We start from the raw sequence: 15,934 nt of genomic DNA on the forward strand, positions 1-15,934 counted from the left end.
CTGTGCTTATTGGTTATTTGTATATCTTCTGTTTTGGCCATGCCACACAACTTGTGGAATCATAGTTCCATGATCAGGAACTGAACCTGGCCGTGGCAGTGAAAGCACCAAGACCTAACCATTGGACCACCAAGGAATTCCTGCTATATCTTATTTGGAAAAAAAATCTATTCGAATTCTTTGCCTATTTTTAATTGGATTATTCATCCTGATATTGATGAGTTGTAAGAATTCTTTTTTTATACTAGATACTAGACCCTTATCTGATGCATGATTTGCAGATATTTTTCTCCCATTCTGTGGGTTCTCTTTTCATTTTTTTGGTAGTGTTTGAAGCACAAAAGTTTTAAGTTTTGATGAAGTTAAAATCGCTCAGTTGTGTCCAACTCTTTGCGACCCTATGGACTGTATAGTTCATGGAATTCTCCAGGCAGGAATACCGGAGTGGGTAGCCTTTCCCTTCTCCAGGGGATCTTCCCAACCCAGGGATCAAACCCAGGTCTCCCACACTGCAGGCAGATTCTTTACCAGCTGAGCCACAGGAAGCCCTTGTTTTGATGAAGTCCAATTTAATTATCTTTTTGTCTGGTTGCTTTTGGTGTCATATCTAAGAAACCATCACCCAATCCAAGGTCAAGGATAAACCCATTTTCTTCCAAGAGTTTGATAGTTTCAGCTTTTAATTTCTGTCTTCATTCCATTTTGAGTTAATTTCTGTCTATGGTATGATTTTTTTGCAAATGCTGCTGCTGCTGCTAAGTCGCTTCAGTCGTGTCCGACTCTGTGCGACCCCATAGACAGCAGCCTACCAGGCTCCTCGTCCCTGGGATTCTCCAGGCAAGAGTACTGGAGTGGGTTGCCATTGCCTTCTCCAATGCATGAAAGTGAAAAGTGAAAGTGAAGTCGCTCAGTCATGTCAGACTCCTTGCGACCCCATGGACTGCAGCCTGCCAGCCTCCTCTGTCCATGGGATTTTCCAGGCAAAAGTACTGTAAATGAGTAGCTAGTTATTCCAGCACCATTTGTTGAGTATGACTTTCTTTTTAACTGTTTTCTCCCCATTACTTTATTTACCATCAATCTATATACTTACATTAATAGCACCTGCAAATGTGTAGGGTATATGACTGTGGAGTATACAGTTTAAGAACTTGTCTTCCCTTTGGTTCTTACATCTAGTTGAGACTGATGATAATGTATATATCTGAAATTGTTAAATGGTGTTTGATTCTGTGCCAGAGGAGTGGTGGAGAAAACAGAATTTATTAGGAATTGAGAAGACTGAGTAAGTCTGTGGGCAGAGAATTTCAAAGAGAAGATAAAGCCATTGAGGTTAGATAAGGGTTAGATACAGAAAGAGAAGAAATGGCCAGAACAGAGCTTACTGAAGCAATTAGGTTCTTTTGGCCCAAAGTATGTATAGGACATGTTTTAGAGAGATTTAAAATTTTTTCCTGGATTACCAGGTCTTTCCTTAGCCTAAACTGCATCACTAGAAATTGGAAGCACCTAATACATACTTTGTGCAGTTGTGTTTAGAAATAAAGGCAATTTCTGTTTTGGCCACTCCATATTGAAGTGCGTACCTTATGGATACATTCTTCTGTTTACTTATTTTTTTACTTCTCTCAGTGGTTGTCATAAATGCTGGAATGCTTTACTCTGTAGGGAAGGAAAAAGTAATATTATGTCTACCCTTGCAAGTTCTTGGCTCAGACTCCGATCATAAAAAACAGACTAACTAGAGAAAAGCAGTTTGTTAACACATATACCTCATGTGCATGTGGGAGATGCACTCAATATTCCAGGGAGTAGTGAGTAACTCAAAGAGGTGGCTTAGAACTCAGGCTTACAGACCAGCTTCAGCTAAAGACGAAAGATAGGTGTGGGTAGGCCAGTGATGGGGAGGTTAGCAGGAAAAGCACGGTAAACAGGGGTAAGGTTTTTTATGTAAATCTAAGTCTGAGCTTTCATAAAAATTTCTTGTGATTTAGGATAAGGTAATGGCAACCCACTGCAGTATTCTTACCTGGAGAATCCCAGGGACAGAGGAGCCTGGTGGGCTGCCGACTGTGGGGTCTCACAGAGTCGGGCAGGACTGAAGCGACTTAGCAGCAGCAGCAGCAATTCTTCTCTTCCTCATACAGAGATACCCTTAGAAATGGAGGTTTATTTTATACATTTAAATTTCCCTTACAAAAGGGTCACTTCTACTGTGTTTTCAGAGCTTCTCCTGTGTTTGTTGATTCTCAGAAATAATCAGCTCAAGATCATCCTTATGCCAAAAGGCTATTTTGGGGTGGCATATTCTACTGCACTTCCGCCCCTTCTTTCAAGTTTTTGCCCAGATATCACTTCCTCAGTGAGGCTTACCACGTCCACCTGTTTAAGATTACAGTGGCTCAACCCACACACACTCTCCATTTGTTCTACTATGGTCCTCCGCCCCTGCCAGGAGCACGTATCCTCTTTTGTCATATTGTGTAATTGACCGACTTCGTAATTATCTTGCTCACCAGAAGTTATGGTTTGCTGGGATTTTTGCCTGGACACAGCTGTACCTGTCATGTAATTGAATGCTCAATAAATAGCTGTTAGATGAATGAAGATCCTAAGACTGCTTTTACTTTTGGGCTATTCTATTTCAAATTCTTGGGCCCTATCCCAGACCTCTTGAATCAGAAACTCTGGGGATGTGGATCCATCTACTTTGTCTTAACTAGACCTCCAGGTCACTCTGATGTAAATTATACTTTTAAGAACCACTCAGTAAGATTTCAGGAGCTAGGTCTCTTGCTTACAGGTGTGGATGTGTAGGTCTATACTTGAGGTGACTGACAAGTATAACTGAATTTGTTCTCTTTTCAGACTTCTCTTTCTCTTCCTCCTGCTGCCTTTTCCTGAGGAGGTAGCACAAGGAAAGAGGATATCAACTGTAGTAACTTTCTGTTGATTTATCAAGGAAAAAGTATCCCCAAGACTACTTTGTTGTTTAGTGCCTAAGTCGTGTCTGACTCTGTGACCCCCATGGACTCCTGCACACCCCACTTCTCTGTCCTTCACCATCTCCGAGAGCTTGCTTAAACTCATGTCCATTGAGTCCAGTGATGCCATCCAACCATCTCATCCTCTGTTGCCCCCTTCTCCTGGCCTCAGTCTTTCTCAGCATCAGGGTCTTTTCCAGTGAGTTGGCTCTTTGCATCAGGTGGCTGAAGTATTATAGCTTCAGCTTCCGCATCAGTCCTTCCAATGAATATTCAGGGTTGATTTCCTTTAGGATTGACTGGCTTGATCTCCTTGCAGTCCAAGACTATTGTAGATTCCAGTAATACAGGAGGAGGCACTGGACTCAACAGGTAGTCACACTCATACTCATGGCTAACATTTGTTACAGCAACAAGGTACAAGACAAACAGCCAGGGGAAAAAGCACACAGGGCATTGCCTAGAGGAAACCAAGAGAAAGCTGCAGAGTCCTCTTCCAGTGGAGTCACACAGGGCATACTTAATTCCTGTAGCATCAAACACTAACAAGTATGAAGTGTTACGGTATTCCCCTGGTGACTCAGTGGTAAAGAATCCACCTGCCAATACAGAAGACACAAGTTCTATCCCAGGGTCAGGAAGATCCCCTGGAGAAGGAAATGGCAACCCACTCTAGTATTCTTGCCTGGGAAATCCGGTGGACAGAGGAGCCCATGGGGTCACAAAGAGTCGGATATAGTGACTAAACAACAACAGCGTGAAGTGTTTATCTCCGAGGGAAGCTCATTTGGAGACATAGTCTTCTGGTGTTTATCAGGTATTGTCATGTAGGCACCTTTTGTCTAGCAGATAACAAAATTCCAGACTCCCAGAAGAAAAGCAGTTTAGGCACAGCAAGCCATTCTTAACCAGTTAGAGTGGTAGGAACCCTCCTGAAATCCAAATTCCCAGATGCCCGCCAGAGACCAACCTCGCAAGCCAGTCTGAGGCTGCTAATCCTTAGAAAGACCTGCTTGCAGGGTGGGCCCTTGGCCGGCATCTGGGAACTCGAAGTTCCAGAGAGTTCCTCCCACCCTGACTGGTAGGGATGGCTCACTGAGGCTTACAGGTGGGGATATATAAACTCTTTTCTGCTGTGTTCACTGTTTCTTCATGTTATCAAAAAAAGTTTGTTTTTTCTTCTTTATGTAGAACATAAAGCAATTAGACTTCTCTCTTCTTAGGAAATTTAGTAATAAAATGTTGTGAGAATGACTTGGACAGTTTAAGTGGATTGAATAAGTGAGTTTATTCACTTAGACATATTTTCTTAAAAATGCCTTGGCAGTATTATTTAGTATTATCCAATTTAGTAATTACATAAGTGATTTATGTCATAGTAAAATTTTAAAATGTATTCCAAATGATACAAAAATTAAAATAGCTTTCTTACTGTTCATTTGAAAAATATCATCTATGGATGTTACTGTTTCAAAGTGGACAGTTGATTTTTCTTCACATCTACCTTTTCATCTTCCAGAGGGCCAATGTAATAACTTGCCATCTTTGGGTTTGCTTTTGTGAATAGCCAGTCTTCTTTCTTTCTTTTTTTATAGGTCAAGATGCTGAATTATCAGGGACACTTTCACTTGTCTTGACACAGTGCTGTAAGAGAATAAAGGATACTGTTCAGAAGTTGGCCTCTGACCACAAAGACATCCACAGCAGCGTTTCTCGGGTTGGAAAAGCCATTGATAAGGTATGGTGTTGTCGGGAGTGTTTGGTGCGTTCCAGCATCATCCACCATTTCCCATGACTGCTTTCATCACATTAGCTTTCTCATTGTTTATACTATTTCTTTCATCCTTGCTTTTAGTAATATGGTTTTACTATGGTACCCTTAAAGTTCCGTGTTGCTGTTACTTAAAAAAAAATTCAAGAATAAAAGCAAACCAAAAACCTTCTCTTTTTATAGCCTTTTTTTTTTTAACCCATTGTCTTGTATGATGACCACTCCTAGTGTCAAGATGAGTCAGTTTCCAAATTTTTAACTTACTCTGAGGGAGTTTGTTTATAGTGACTTTTCCTACTTCCTGAGTAATTCCCGGAGTGTGACTCGGCCTCTATTATGGGATGACTGGGGTAACAAAGCTTGAGTCTGTCTGCCCTGCATCATCCTACTCTCCTTGTCTTCCTATGAGCTTGCTGGTCACTTTGCTCCAGTGTTGTTTGCTGTGTGAGTGGGTTGGTTGCTAGCCAGCAGAGCCGGTTAAGTGATTTTCTTGTGACATCTCTTAAATCTTTGACTTGGAGGTTTGCTTATAAGCGGTTACCATTTTTAGCACTGGGCCAGTTTTGCCCTTGGAGTTTTTAGTCTTAGTAGAGCCCAAAAGAAGTCGCTTAAGGTTACTGTGTGATACCTCGGAGTGTTTCAGCTATTGGGGAGTGTGTGACTGGTTGTGGACATTTTTGTTCACATGTTGTAAACTTCTGGGAGAGTAGGAAGAAATTTTGAGGAAAGCTTTTTGTAGCAAAACGTGTCTTATGAGCTGCTCCATCTGTATGCATGAAGACAGTAGCTGTAATATGGAAACTCGTGGAATCCAGAGAATGGCTCTAATTCATGCGCAAGCCTAACTGTTAGAAATACTCTGACAAAGTGGTAGTGTTGGATGGCTAGACTCAAGGCAGCCCGAGTGAGAACTACAACATGGATGCTTTTAAGGAAGTATTGCTAACTTGTAGGTACGGTATGACAGGACTGAATGGCTGGGGCTCTGCAGATGGTTTGGGTAGCTGGGCTTTCAGAAGTGTTAGTGACCTTTGGGAGAGCTCTCACCACTCTCAGTGTGCTGAGGGCTTCGACTCAGCGAAAGAGGCCAGAGAAGTGGTGTTGGCTGCAGCAGCCCCATTTTTGGATCTGTGATGGCGGTTGCCAGCAGAGGCTGGAAGGCAGTGAGTGTTCTCCGAAATAGCTCCGAGGTTGTGGGGCCTGTCTGTTAACTCTGAGGATGTAAACAGAGCTTTGGAAGTGGCTTCGGCTTCAGACTTTTTGGAGACTTGCGTCGTATGTCTTCAGTTGATGCCTGAAGTGATTATTGCTGTGTACTGACTCAAGGACCTTCTGGAAGAGTGGGGTTGGGGGCGGTTTAGAGATGATCTTAAATCACTGTGAGGGAGGAACCCTCTGTGTCTTTAGGGTAAAGTAACTATGGTGGTGTTTAGGAAGCTTCAGATATTGGCGGCTGCCAGTGACCAAGGCATTCTAGTGATGGTTCACACCCCAAGAGGTTCCTGGACCTCTAGGGTGACCAGAGGGCTACCCGCAGTTACAACAGTGTCGGGACAGGCAGGACCAGAAGATGCCAGGACAGTGAGAGTAGCTGAAGCCTCTGAAGCAGCCAGTCAGAGAAAAGATCCCAGATTCTGGAATAGGTGGGGGTGGCCTCACAGTCATACCTCTTGTGTGGTCTCTTGGCTACCAAGATCTGGGATACAGGGCTTTGCGTGGTGCCACTGGTAGGGGGGTCCGTGTGTCCTCATTTCCTAGCTTATGTCTTGTCTGATCCTAATTAGTGTTAGTCCCTCTGTCTTGTCCAACTCTTTATAACCCCATGGACTGTAGTCTGCCAGGCTCCTCTGTCCATGGAATTCTCCAGGCAAGAATACTGGAGTGGGTTTCCATTCCCTTCTCCAGGGGATCTTCCTGACCCAGAGATTGCACCCAGGTCTCCTGCATTGCAGGTGGATTCTTTACCGTCTGAGCCACCAGGGAAGCCAGTTATCATCAGAGCCCTCTTTTATTCTTGTCCCCCAGCTCCTGGTGACTTGCTAAACATGTCTTCTTCCTGATGTGGCAAGTCTTTATACATATTCATAAGGATTGTCGTGTTTTGGCTAATTTTTGAGACAAAGCATTTTAAATGTATTTGGCGCTGGAAATGGAAGTATCTTTTTAAAAGTGGACAAGGGATCCACATAGTGAGTAACCTACATTCTGACCTTTTTAGTGGGGAGGTATTTGAGGTGAATATTGCTGATTAAATATTTTAATTTATTCATTTCTCTTTTGAGTATATTTTTCATGTACTTGGAAGTTATAAGGGCTTTTACAGGTAACTTTTTGAGGGGGTAGTTTTATATGTTCCTGTGAAAGTAGTTTAAGTTCTAGGTAACCTGGATTCTAGATTCTTCTGATCTTTCATGAAATGACACCATTAAGTTGATCCTGGGGTCATTTGTTGAATTATAGTCCTGAGGCACAGCCGAAAGCTTGGATGTCTTAGCAGAGTTCTATAACATTTTTCAGTGTATTCTCTTCCCTTTTTGGGGGGGTTAAGGGGCGGCATCTATTAGCCTTAGCTATAAAGGAAGCTGTTATCCCACTAGAACTACCTAGACCTTGTACATGAGCTTCTCACGCACCTGAAGAATTCTGTGTTGACTGATGTTGTCCAAGATTCCATTGGCTTGTAAAGTCTTCTTGCCCTTCTAGCTTGCACCTCGTAAACTTGTGCAAGCTTCCAGGGCCACCTGTCGTAAAGGCTGGGTGGACTCGTGGGTTGGCGAACAAACAGGATGAAGCTGAAGCCACTGTGGCTTAAGCTTTTAAGTATCACAGTAAACAGCCTTGAGTAATAAACTGGAATGTCGTCGGGCAGCCTGTGAGCTCCATGTTATGGGCACATGTTCCCACCCTGCCGAGAGAAGGACAATAAGGAAGCTGGTGACTCGTATATGAGCAGGCTGGTTGTTGAGTGAGAAACTTGAGCAAATTTTTGACATGCTTAAAAAATTTATTTTTTCCTTTAATGTTTCAATGCTTCCTTTAAACTTTTTTAGTCTTCACTTCCCTGAAAACATATGCAGAAAAGTTAATGATGTTAGGCAGGGCACTCTGGCTTTTAATTATTGCCAACATAAAAAATTATTGAAGATTTCTGCTTTAATGTGTTGACAGTTTTCAGATGTCTGTAGTATAATCACAATTTAAAATAAATATCAACCACTGGGTTTTGTAGCCAAAAAAAAATTTTTTTTTTTTTTTTAGTAAAAACAAATGTGTTTTTTATTTCCTTCTCTATTTTTAAGAAAATCTAGAATTCTTTCCTATTTAGGATATTTATTTAGTGTTTTACTTAGTCTTTTGACTTTAAGTTTAATTCCTAAGTAAGAAAAGTCAGTAAAAATAATGACTGCTTTAGACTTCTGTGTGTGGGTGTGTGGGTAGATGAAATAATGCTAAGATTGAAGTATCTAACATTTGCTGTGGGACGGTTGAAAGTGAAAAATATAATACATGTTCTTTAGAAAATTGTGGTGTAGTTTATTGGTGTAAGGGTGCTTTTTGTACATGTCAAAGAACTGGAAAGATTCTGAGGCAACTTAAAGTAAGTTTGCTTAGGACAGACTCTGCTTACTAATAAAAAGTAAAGAGATGATCACTGTGTTCTTGATTAAGGTTGTGGAGTTGATATTTTATTTATTCAGTCATTTATTTTTGGCTGCGCTGGGTCTTCGTTGCTGCAAGTGGCTTTCTCTGGTTGCAGCAGGTGGGGGCTACTCTTCGTTGTGGTGTGAGGACTTCTCATCGTGGTGGTTTCTCTGGTTTCAGAGCCCGGACTCTAGGCACACGGGCTTCGGTAGTTGCAGCATGCAGGCTCAGTAGTTGTGGCATATGGGCTTAGTTGCTCTGACGCATGTGGAATTTTCCCAGACCAGGGATTGAACCTGTGTCCCTTACATTGGCAGGCAGATTCCTATCCACTGTGCCACCAAGGAAGTTCCATTTAGTTGTTTATAATTTTTAAAAAATTGTTTATTTTTTTGGCCACCCCACGAGGCATATGGGATCTTAGTTCCTGTCTTAGCAGAGGGATCCCAGACCAGGGATTGAACCTTCGCCTCCCTGCATTGGAAGGCAGTGTCTTAACTGGACCACTGGAAAAGTCCCTGGAGTTGATATTTTTACATTTGACTTGTGAGGGTGGATAAGATTTAGCACAACAGAGCAGTGAGGTGTGGTCTTCTGTGGGGCCAGGAAAGGAACTGAACAGCTGAGAAAATGCTTGACTCATGTTAAAGACTCTCAGGGACTGACTTGATGGGAGCGGCTGCCCCTGTCAGGCAAGGTCAGGCTGGGGAAAAGGCAGTGATGGAAGGCCTAAAGATTTGATCCAAGGAGAGATTAGGGGAAAAAGGGAGGAATGATAAAAACATTTGAGGATTTGCCTGCCCTCCTTAAATAGGATGAAATTAGACTAAGGAGAAGGCAGAAAATATAGCTCTCACGGAGTATTGACCATGTTCCACATACTGAGCTGAGAGCGTTACATACATTTAGAGGGCTTCTCAGGTGACGCTAGTGTTAAAAGAATCCACCTGCCAATGCAGAAGACATAAGAAACTCCAGTTCGATCCCTGGATCGGGAAGATCCCCTGGAGGCAGTCATGGCAACCCACTCCAGTATTCTTGCCTGGGAAATCCCATGGACAGAGGAGCCTGATGGGCTATAGTCCACAGGGTTGCAAGGAGTCGGACACGACTGAAGTGACTTGGCACTCATGCACACGCATAGCCCATGATGTGTGTTAGTCGCTCAGTCGTGTCCGACTCTTTGCGACCGCGTGGACTGTAGCCTGCAAGGCTCCTCTGTCCATGGGATTCTCCAGGCAAGAATACTGGAGTGGGTTGCCATTTCCTTCCCCAATAGCCCATGATACAAGCACGTTATTCCCTTTTCACATGTGAGGAAACTAAGATTTAGAAATATTAAGTAATATACCCCAAGGTATACAAATGGTAGATCAAGGTTTTGGAAAAGGTTTCATTCAGGAGTTTGTTCTTAAACACTGTGCTGTACTAGGAAATCAGGCCATTGCAGGGCTGGTAATGTTTTAAGGGGGCAAATAATGGTTTAAAAAAACCCTTTTTGTAAACCACGCTTCCTAAACTGATCTTCTGCCACTAGATGGAGCATGTGCATCGGTGAGGCAAAAATGATGACTGTATTAAAAAAAAAAAAAATGGCGTTAGGCTATAAAATGTGAAATAGAGAACATTGCAAAATAGTTCTGAGTGAGCCTTTTATATAGGTCTTACTGGGGTGTAAGAGGAGAAAAAGGTAATGGCAGGAGAAAATTTTTTTGCGTTTAGCCTTAAACAGTAGTTAGAATGGGTGAGGTCAGTTAACTCTGAAGTACTATTATTATGTAATGGATAAATCCTTATGTAGTAGAGAGATGTTACCGTTCATCAAGGAGGGAAATGAAAAAGGCTAGAAAACTTACTCTGAGCAAGGCGAAAAAGAACTGAGTTCTGAAATATAGGCAGATAATTTGATACATGTATTGGGTAGAATTTTCAGAATTACTGAAAAGAAATGGCTAACAAAGCTGTAAAAAGATCATAGTGCTTAGAAGCTAGGAAGGAATTCCCTAAAAACAAAGTAAAACATCGGACTAACCACACCCCCTAAAAAAGTTACTAGTAAGACATTTAGTAAAAATCTCATATTTTCTCCCAATCTGAGGGTTGTCCCTTTGTTTTTGGTTTCCTTTGCTCTGCAAAAGCTTTTGAGCTTAATTAGGTCCCATTTGTTTTCATTTTCATTACTTTAGGCAGTAGATTGAAAAAGATCTTTCTGTGATTTATGTCAAGAGTGTTTTGCCTGTTCTCATGCTGCAACTAAGACCTGATGTAGCCAGATAAATAAATATTAAAACAAAAAAAAAGAATTGGCACTTAGGCGTTAAATCAAATACTGAGTTTTATCACATACTTCTTTTGTCACTACCTACTTGATAATTATAATTTTATAAAATGTATTTCAGAAAGGGATTGATTTTGGATGGTGAGCAGTGAAAGCCAGTCCTTAAATCTGATCAGTTTGTAAGCATGTTTAAGCAAACAGGTAGGGTAGTTTGTTTAGATTTCATAGTCTTGTAAAGATTGTCTGAGTTATTTACTTCTCCTCTGCCTAGCCTCCAGATTTTAAAACCTTTAATCCATTAAAAATGTGAATGATACTAGAAGTACACGAGATGGTATACAAATTTGTGTGTCCTGGATTTCTCATTTTAAGTTGTAATATCTTCTCTAGGCAGACACACCCTTCAATATGTGCTTTTTGTCTTCTGAGAATGTGCCTTCACATTTGAGAACATCCTTCCATGTTTTTTCTTTTCCTTTATAAAAGGAAAAACGTAGTAAAACAGAGTGCTAATAGACAGGTGTTTCTCTTCACTATCTACTTCTTGGCTGGTTTGTGATGCTGCTGATTTCCTGGGCAGCCATGCAGATGAGTTTGGTCACCTAGCAACAGGGCCTGGAACTGATCCTTGCTCTGATGCAACAGTAAGAACATGCAGTTATAACAAAAGGAGTTCTCATACTATATTGCATTTCCTCGACCTCTTTTTACAATTTTAGCTTTAATTTTTACTACATGTGAGCAGAAAATAAGCTATGAAAAAAATTTACTCATCCACTTTAGTGGTTTAAACTGTAAAATCTAAATGATAGTAGGGAGCTCAGAAATTTTCATCTAATGCTTTGCTTAGTCATGCTTAGTTGTGTTTTCCAAGACTAGCAAATAAGTTCTAGAACTTGAATGTCATATAGATGTCTTGAGTGTAAGGGTTTTCGATTTTTCTTACCACCAGTGTAGTAGTGAAATAAAATTATATGAAGAGCATCATTGTAAAAGAAAGTGTTTACATTTGTTTAAATGTTAGACTTTTAAATTTTTCTAGATGATCAAAATTTACTTTTGTTAAGTATATGAAGGAAAGATTTGGAGGAATTGTTTTGTTTGAGCAGTTACTGTCTGGTGGTAGCAATTAGAATTATGACTAAATGTAAATGTATACTGCTGAAAAAAACTGTTTTCATATGGTCTTTTCTTTGGATTTGACCATTGTCTCTTCCAAAGTTATTTCTTTCTTTCCCGCAGAATAATAGACACCTGATTTGTTGGGGGTTGATGCGATTGGGAAGTAATCAGTAAATGAATCAGTAGGAATCTGAAGGTTGTGTTTGGATTGAATGAGGTTAATAGATCAGTGAGAAATCTTAGTCTCAATGATTCTTGCCTATAGAGTGCATGCAGACATTTAGAGTTATAGAAAGATTCCTGAGTTGGTAATAAATTCTGCCATCCTCTGATACCCACTCCTTTATTCATTTGATTAGCCTTTTATCTGGGGGAATAAAATATGGGAGAAATCTGTGACATTGTTACTGAACCCAGGTCTGACTGTGCCCCAATCAGAAGGCCAGGTTGGTGAGAAGGAAAGTTTGCTTTATTTTGGATGCTGGCAGCGGGAGGTGGGGAATGCTTGTCCAAAGGCTGTCTCCCCACCCCCAATCAGGGGCAAGAGCTTTTGTAGACGGAGGGGCTCCATGCAGAAACAGCACAATCAGCTCTGACAGTCATCTTGGTCACCAGTGGTCTAATCAGCGTCATCTTCATTGTTTGAAGAACAGTTAGTCTTCCATTCCGGGATTGGTTTGTTCCCATTTCCTTGAGGCCAGTTCTTGGAATTGTGCAGCTGTGTCATGGCTTCGGTCTGGTCATCATGTAGTTAACTTCTCTACTTGGTAGTGGTTTCAGTACCTACAAGGACAGCTCACAGGATACTGTCCCTGACTATGCTTAATGACTAAACTATTATGATTTGGTCTCCTTTGACTGTTTTCCTTTGTTTCTGCATTTTCTCGCTTCTCTGATTAAACTTAATTCTTTGACTAAAGTTTTTCCACAGGCAAAAGGCAGGCTGAGGACGTGGGGGGGAGAGGCCCTTGGGTCCTGTTCCGTTTCACCATCAGTCACCCTTGTAGGCCTGTATCCCACCCAGTCCAGAGGAGGAACGAGGTAGCAGCATCTTTACTTCTAATGTTCTGGTTGTCATAGACAGCATAAAGATGTAATAATTAGCTTAAAGGTATTGATAAACTGCTATAAAATTAGCTCTCAACAGGCAGAATCTAGTAAGCAGATTGGATGAGGAAAGTAGAGAACCACAGCCAAGCAATTCTGACTTTTTTCAGTGCTGCTGCTGCTGCTGCTAAGTCGCTTCAGTCGTGTCCGACTCTGTGCGACCCCACAGACGGCAGCCCACCAGGCTCCGCCTTCCCTGGGATTCTCCAGGCAAGAACACTGGAGTGGGTTGCCATTTCCTTCTCCAATGCATGAAAGATACAGTCTATTCAGTGTGGGCATGGACGCTATGCTTTAGCATCCAGGTACTCTGTATTATTTCATTCTTTAGATTAAGTACCAGGCCAAGAAAGAGGTCTATAAAAAGAAAAGGAATAAAAATTTAAGATTCTGAGAGTAATTTTGCTTTTTTGTTTTTGTGTTGAGTAATTCCAAATGTTAAATGTGTTTATTTAGTTTTAGGCTACTGACTTGACATCTAAGAATAGATAGATCTTTAAAGAAAAGTGGGCTGAATTTTGGAGAGGAGAGCTGTGCTGTGTTGTGGTGATTGCAAATAGTATGTGCTTTGCAGTTCTATTGCGGGTTACTTACCACCTGTTTTTATGTGCGCTGTAAAATAACCCTGTGTTGCTTGTACCATGCTTGCTGCTGCTGCTGCTGCTGCTAAGTCACTGAGTCGCGTCCGACTCCATAGACGGCAGCCCACCAGGCTCTGCCATCCCTGGGATTCTCCAGGCAAGAACACTGGAGTGGGTTGCCATTTGCTTCTCCAATGCATGAAGGTGAAAAGTGAAAGTGAAGTCACTCAATCGTGTCCGACTCTTCGAAACCCCATGGACTGCAGCCTACCAGGCTCCTCCGTCCATGGGATTTTGCAGGCAAGAGTACTGGAGTGGGTTGCCATTGCCTTCTCCTGACGAAGCTGGGAAATGTTAAAAAAAATTTTTTTTTCCTACACTACACTCTTTTCCCTGTAACAATCCATTGACATAATGTTAGATCTTTTGTTATTGTCCTACAGGTCCCTGAGGTCCTATTCATTGTTTTTTTTTTTTTTTTCAGTTTTTATTTGGTTGTTCAGATTAGATCATTTCTATGGACCTCCACTGACTTTTGTGCTATTCACCTCTATTCTGCTAAGTACACCCTGTGAGGTTTTTTAAAAATTTATTTGGCTGTGCTATGTCTTAGTTGCATCATGGGAGACCTTAGTTCCCTAACCAGGGATTGAACCCAGGCCCCTTGCATTGGGAGCAAGGAGTCATAGCCACTGGACCACCAGGGAAGTCCCCATCCACTGAGTTTTTTTTAAGTTTTGTTTTAGTGGTCACTACCTGGTTGGGGTCAGACTACAAGTTCTGACCAGTCTTCTCTGAGTTGTAGTTTCAATGTCAGCTTATTTCCAAAGCCATTACAGATCTGTCCATATATGTCTTCTTAGTGTGCAAACCATTCTAGGACCTGGAAGCTAGGTCTGACCCCTAGTTCCTCTTTTCAAAGTCTGCTATGCCCCTGAGGGTCAGACCCATGCCTGTGCCACTTGAGGGTGAGCCCAGGGGTTCATAAACAACTCTGGATGGGAGTGTTACTTTTCTGAGTTTCTTCCTCTCTCTGATCTCCCTGCTACTTTAGGGTTCTCTGGAGCTTCCTATTTAGTCATCCAGCCAGAGAACTGGGCTTTATATACCCTGATCAGTTCAGTTCGGTCACTCAGTCGTGTCCAACTCTTTGTGACCCCATGGACTGAAGCACACCAGGCTTCCCTGTCCATCACCAACTCCTGGATCTTACTCATTATTCAAACTCACGTCCATTGAGTCGGTGATGCCATCCAACCATCTCATCCTCTGTCATCCCCTTCTGCTGCCTTTAATCTTTCCCAGCATCAGGGTCTTTTCCAATGGTTCAGTTCTTTGCATCAGGTGATATACCCTAATCCCCTGTATTTTATCATAATTCTGCCTGTATCTGGAGCTACGAGGTAGAGAGACAGAGAGAAAAGATGCAAGAGTTTTGGCTCCTCCTTCTTGGGACCATCGCTCCTCTGGAGAGAAAAGATCCCTTCCCTCAGAGTTTTAACTTGCCTACTGTGGTGGATTTCCCAGGTGGTGCTAGTTGTAAAGAATCTGCCTGCAAGTGCAGAAGACATAAGAGAAGTGGGTTCGATCCCTGGATCAGGAAGATCCGCTGGAGGAGGGCGTGGCAACCCACTCCAGTATTCTTGCCTGGAGAATCCCGATGGACAGAGAAGCCTGGTGGGCTATTGTCCATGGGATTGCGAAGAGTCAGACATGACTGACTTAACACGTGCAGAGTTCTGAAGATCTGCCGAGTCTTGTTTCCTGCTTATTCAATCAAACATAATCTAAGTACTGCTGTGAAAATTATGACACCGTTTCTGTTTTTTTTTATGACACCATTTCTGTTGGGGAAAAAAAGCTTACAAATGCTCCTTACTCACAACAGAAGCTTAACTGCAGGCTGCCTTGAGCTAGCGGTGCAAGAAAAGGGAGGGAAGAAAGCATGTGATTTATTTCCGCCCCCTTCTACGTGATAGGAGAACCCACTCCTGTTCCTCATGCCAGCCCTGGAGGGCTGCTCCTGGAGGTGCCTGCCCTGTTGTGGGTTTTGGTTGTACTCCCTCCAGACTGAGAGATAGTTGTTGGAGGGAGGAAAGTAGTAAGCTCACGTTCAGTTCTTTGCCTTCCTCCCCAATCCGCTTACTCCTGTTCAGAATTGCCTCGAGTAGCAACTCCTTTCAGTCCTCATTTTGGAACTGCATTCAGAGAGACAGGGTGGGGTGTACTTGCTTGATCTTACCCAGAACCAGAACCTTCAACACCTTCTCTCTTTGTAATAGATTTTGACAAAATCTTTTAGCTTGCTATAAAAGGAATGTTTGCTCTTTGTGTAAGAATGGTTATCTCCAGTGATAATCTCTGCTAGTACTTTATATATTCTTTTCACATTTGTTGTGTGAGCATTTGTAAGCTTTTTTTTAAACAGAAATGGTGTCATAATTTTTGT

At 42.0% G+C, this 15,934-nt stretch overlaps 1 protein-coding gene and 1 long non-coding RNA gene across 3 annotated transcripts in view; both read left to right on the forward strand.

Annotated features, from left to right (window-relative positions):
* Positions 1 to 15,934, forward strand: part of RMND5A (required for meiotic nuclear division 5 homolog A) — a 58,992-nt gene that overhangs the window by 13,989 nt on the left and 29,069 nt on the right. For both annotated transcript variants that reach the window (XM_081592916.1, XM_081592917.1), the window contains exon 2: positions 4,580 to 4,722. In XM_081592916.1, coding sequence (XP_081449042.1) covers positions 4,580 to 4,722 — 143 coding nt within the window. The remainder of the gene's footprint in view (positions 1 to 4,579; positions 4,723 to 15,934) is intronic.
* Positions 5,991 to 10,697, forward strand: LOC145546335 (uncharacterized). Its single transcript, XR_014082762.1, has 2 exons — positions 5,991 to 8,492; positions 9,651 to 10,697. It is a non-coding gene; the product is annotated as an uncharacterized LOC145546335 (long non-coding RNA).

This window comes from Giraffa tippelskirchi, chromosome 4, assembly GCF_054371585.1.
Source record: "Giraffa tippelskirchi isolate mGirTip1 chromosome 4, T2T-mGirTip1v1.2.pri, whole genome shotgun sequence".
Lineage (NCBI taxonomy): Eukaryota > Metazoa > Chordata > Mammalia > Artiodactyla > Giraffidae > Giraffa > Giraffa tippelskirchi.